Raw genomic sequence first — 4823 nt, 5'->3', positions numbered from 1 at the left:
CCCCTCCCCAAGCATGAAGAAAAACTCACGATCATTAAAAACTGAGCAGCTTCCTTAATATCTGGGTCACAACAAGAATCAATGACAACATTTACAAAAAACAAACAAACAAAAACCTAAGGATGCAGGCAAAATTTCAAGCAGAGGACCATTTACAGTGAAAAATGCAAATAGAAAAATTGTTTTTGTTTCCCCCCCTTAGATTTTTTGTTTTGTTTTGTTTTTGTTTTTGCTTTTTTAGAAGATCTTACTATGTAGCCCAGATTGGCTTGTAATTTTTTCTTTCCTTTTTTGATTTTATTTTATCTGTATGTGTATGAGTGTTTTGCCTATATGTATGTCTGTACACTAAATATGTACCTGGTAACTGTGGATGCCAGGAGAAGGTGTTGGATCCCTTGGTACTGGAATTATAGACACTTGTGAGCCACCTTGTAGAAACTGAGAATTGAAACCAGTCCTCTGCAAGATCAATTAGTGCTCTTAATTGGTGACCCATCTTTCCAGCCCCAGGCATCTCTCTTTTTCTCATATTTTTATTTGTGTGTAATTTTACTTGTATATATATATATATATATATTGTTTTGCCTGCATGTTTGTCTGTGCACCATATGTGTGTAATACTAGTGGAGGCCAGAAGAGGGCATCAGATTTCCTGGAATTAGGGTAACAGATGGTTGTGAGCTACCATGTGGGTGCTAGCAACCAAATCCAGGTCCCTTAGGCGAACAGCCAGTGCTCTTAGCCTCTGAACCATCTCTCCATCCCTGGTTTCTAACTCTTGTTCTGTCTGCCTCAGCCTTCTGAGTTCAGGTATCACAGGCATGGACCACAAAAACCAACCCCACTTTAAGTCATTTTAGGAGACCACAGAAAGAAGAGTAGAAGGAGCTACACACAAAGCAGCAGAAAGAGATCATTAATAAATACAAAACTTTTCAAAGAATTAGGAAAACTGGAAACAATATAAAGACAAATGAATACAAATAATGCTCATGGTTTTTTTGTTTGTTTGTTTGTTTGTTTTGTTTTTCGAGACAGCGTTTCTTTGTAGATTTGGTGCCCGTCCCGGAACCAGCTCTTGTAGATCAGGCTGGCCTAGAACTCACAGAGATCCGCCTGCCTCAGCCTCCCGAATGCTGGGATTAAAGGCGTGCGCCACCACCGCCCGGCTGTTTTGTTTTTTAAATTGGGTCTGTGAGATAGCTCAGTGGGTAAGAGCCCTCACCTCAGGCCTGAACTGAGCTGGATCCTGGAACTCACGTACAGGTGGAGAGAGAGAACCCACTCTGCAAAACTGTTTCCTGACCTCGAGAAACCTGCTGTAGCACAGTGTATGCATGCACGTGCAATAGCACATATATATGCCCACACATGTATGGCAGCAAACTTTGCAGTCAGGAATGAAAGGGATCGTTGTAGAAGGATCGACAACTATATCAGAGCTGACCCACAACCAGAGAAAAAGCAGCATGGTGACAGATGGCCCGCCACCCGCAGACATGGTGTATCTGTAAGCCACTCCTTCACTCGTCTTGGAATAAAGTCTGAAAGCGGTCTCCTCTCAAATGCAGAGCCTTTGCAGTTAATATTATTCTTTAATTTTAAGATGCATTTATTATTTTTTATTTTAAGTACATCTGTCTGCCATGTATGTGTCTGGTGCTGGTGGAGGCCAGGAGAGAACATCAGATCCCCTGGAACGGTTGTTAAGGGCCGTTCGGGTGCTGAGATTGAACCTTGCTCCTCTGGAGGAGCAGCCAGGGTGTTTAACCTCCATTGCTCTCACCCCTAATATTATTCGTTATTAAGTTCTGGATTTTGCAGCCACTGTGTAGGGATTACCTCCCCTCCCCATCTCCATCCTTTAGCATCCATTGTGGGAATCAAGAAAAGCCATTCAAATCTTATCAAATCATCTTTAAATTTAAAAGCATTAAAAAAATTTTAGGGTCGCTTTGCAGACGCCGCTGTCCCCTCTCACCGCTTGCTGCAGCCATGGTCAACCCCACCGTGTTCTTCGACATCGCGGCCGAGGGCGATGGCGAGCCCTTGGGCCGCGTCTCCTTCGAGCTGTTTGCAGACAAAGTTCCAAAGACAGCAGAAAACTTTGGTGCTCTGAGCACTGGAGGGAAAGGATTTGGATATAAGGGTTCTTCCTTTCACAGGATTATTCCAGGATTCATGTGCCAGGGTGGTGACTTCACACGCCGTAATGGCACTGGCGGCAGATCCACCTATGGAGAAAAATTTGAGGATCAGAACTTCATCCTGAAGCATCCAGGTCCTGGCATCTTGTCCATGGCGAAGGCTGGACCAAACACAAACGGTTCCCAGTTTTTTATCTGCACCACCAAGACTGAGTGGCTGGATGGCAAACATGTGGTCTTTGGGAAGGTGAAAGAAGGCATGAACATTGTGGAAGCCATGGAGCGTTTTGGGTCCAGGAATGGCAAGACCAGCAAGAAGATCACCATTTCTGACTGTGGACAACTCTAATTCTTTTGACTTGCAGGCTTCTTACCCACCAGGCCATTCCTTCTGTAGCTCAGGAGAGCACCCCAGCCCCATCTGCTCGCAGTACCCTGTAATCTCTGCTCTCACTGAAGTTCTTTGGGTTCCATATTTTCCTCATTCCTCTTCAAGTCTAGCTGGATTGCAGAGTTAAGTTTATGATTATGAATAAAAACTAAGTAAGAAAAAAAATTTAGCACTTGCATGCAAACATAATTCTCTATGGCTCCACTGACAAGCAAAGAGAATGTGGACCTCACAGCCAGCAAGGACGGAACTTCAGTCCTATGGAAATATGAATGATTTTGGAAAATTCGGTTCCCTTCCCCCACCATCTTCCCCAGCACTTTCAGACAGGAGTCAAGACCTTGACTTCATTCAGCCTTTTAAAATACTAAGTAAGAAAACCAGTTCATCCACACCACATCCAGAATTCTGACTACAGAACCGTGAGGCAGGTAGACATCATTCTAAGCGCTGAATCCATGCCGCTTTGCCTCCGTGGGGATAGAAAACGAATATCCATCCAGGGAAATAGACTGGGGGACTGGGGATGTCTCAGCCATTAGGAGCTTTGCTGTTCTTTTTTTTTGTTTTGTTTTGTTTTGTTTTTCGAGACAGGGTTTCTCTGTGGTTTTGAGCTTTGCTGTTCTTGCAGAGGACACAGGTTTGCTTCTCCGCATTCACACAGCAGCTCACAATTGTCTATAACTCCAGCTCTAGGGAATCTGTTCTCTTGGACTTTGCAGGTGCACACGCGTGCGTGCACACACACACACACACACACACACAAACTAGAAGAGATAGTAAAGGTTGTGTTGTCCTTAGACAAAATGCTAACTAACGTGTAAGATTCTAAAGATGTGGTAAGTCTGCAAGCTGTACTCCTCTTCCCATGCTTCCTTCCAGCCACAGCAGCTCTGTCAATGACCATAAAAATTTCTGCCTAGCAGAGATCCAGGGAGACCCAGAGGGTGGAGGGGATCCATAGCGGAAAGAACAGCAGCAGAGTCAGCATGGTCCCAACAATGTCTCCCTGAATTCTACTTTCTTGTCCTAGGGGCGTGGCTCAGGAGAAGGTTCTTGCCTAGAATCCCCCAGTAAGAGGCTAGGGAGGTGGCTCAGCGGCAGACAGAGCCTGCCCAAACCCTGGGTTAATAACCAGTACCCAAAGAGAAAATAAAGAAGGAAAGTTTTACTTTCTTATTTCTTTGCGTTATGTACTATCCCCTTGGCATTTGTGATGAGTTAGTTCCCCGACTACCCTGAGATGCCAAACTTCCTTCTATAACCCCCGCAAGCCTTGCACATGACGGTTTGGTGTTTGTGTGTAACCTTTGTGCACACTCCCATGTTCTTTAAGATCCTCTAGGTGACTCCTGATGCCTAGTACAATGTAAATTGCTGCTCAATGCCTTGCTTAGGGAACAAGAGTAAGAAAGCCTGTATGCGCTCAATGCAGAGGCAGTTTGGGAGAGAATTTTTCCATCAGCTGAATCCACAGATGAGTCCACATACATCTAGGGCTGGTGTTTTGTTTTATTTCAATTATCCCTTCCTTTTCTAAGGGTCGCAGAAGATTTGTAATATGCACACAGAATACTGAAAAATTTGTACAGTAGGTTCCCCAAATACAGCCAGACTTATGACCCAAAGTGGTCGTCTAGGTGGACCCAAACCATGTGGGCAGCAGAGCAGCGATTAGTACAGGCCTGACAAGTCCCTAGTCCAGCCTCGCTCTTGCATGAGGCCATGAAAGTTGGGCACATATGCACTCTTGTCTAGGTGGACTTTTTATGGCATAGCCAGAAGAACAATCTTGGCTGTCCTGGAACTCGCTCTGTAGATCAGGCTGGCTTCGAACTCACAGAGATCCACCTGCCTCTGCCTCCTGAGTGTTGGGATTATAAGGCGTGCGCCACCGCCGCCCTGCTAGTGTGAGGCTTGCCATGCTTGGGGTGAGGCTCTTTATTTTTAGCCCCTCAAAGAATATAGCTGTGACATGTCTCTAATATCACTGACTAAGAGGTCCAAGTTCACTCCCCCGCCCCCCCTCCTGTGTCCCTTTCTCTGACTTGCCCATTCCTGCCTGCTTTCAAGTTCCACCTTGCTTCAGTTTCTCTTTGTGGAATGGAGTCCCGGGCACGCATGACTTTCAGTCAGGTCTTCTGGGCAGAGGATTCTGGCTCGGCACTGATTGTGTTTGGCTCAGGGGGACCAATGGTTTGATCTCCCGGGGCTCCGAGTGAGCCTGGTCTACCCTTTCTGCAGCTCCTCACTTCCCCCACCCCTCGCCCAGTACACATATT

At 45.7% G+C, this 4823-nt stretch overlaps 1 protein-coding gene across 1 annotated transcript; it reads left to right on the top strand.

Moving 5' to 3' along the window:
- Window positions 1-1986: 1986 nt before the first annotated feature.
- LOC126489913 (peptidyl-prolyl cis-trans isomerase A-like) lies at window positions 1987-2674 on the top strand. Its single transcript, XM_050124512.1, has one exon. It carries the CDS (start codon window positions 1999-2001, stop codon window positions 2497-2499), a length of 501 nt encoding a protein of 166 aa, XP_049980469.1. The 5' UTR covers window positions 1987-1998; the 3' UTR covers window positions 2500-2674.
- Window positions 2675-4823: the final 2149 nt, after the last annotated feature.

The sequence above is a fragment of the Alexandromys fortis genome, unplaced genomic scaffold, assembly GCF_014885135.2.
Source record: "Alexandromys fortis isolate MF-2015 unplaced genomic scaffold, M_Fortis_MF-2015_v1.1 scaffold_198, whole genome shotgun sequence".
NCBI lineage: Eukaryota > Metazoa > Chordata > Mammalia > Rodentia > Cricetidae > Alexandromys > Alexandromys fortis.
This window is presented reverse-complemented; position numbering and strand designations above follow the sequence as displayed.

Excerpts from the sequence above, each read along its gene's own strand:
- LOC126489913 (XM_050124512.1), top strand. The coding sequence starts at position 1,999 with ATGGTCAACCCCACCGTGTTCTTCGACATCGCGGCCGAGGGCGATGGC.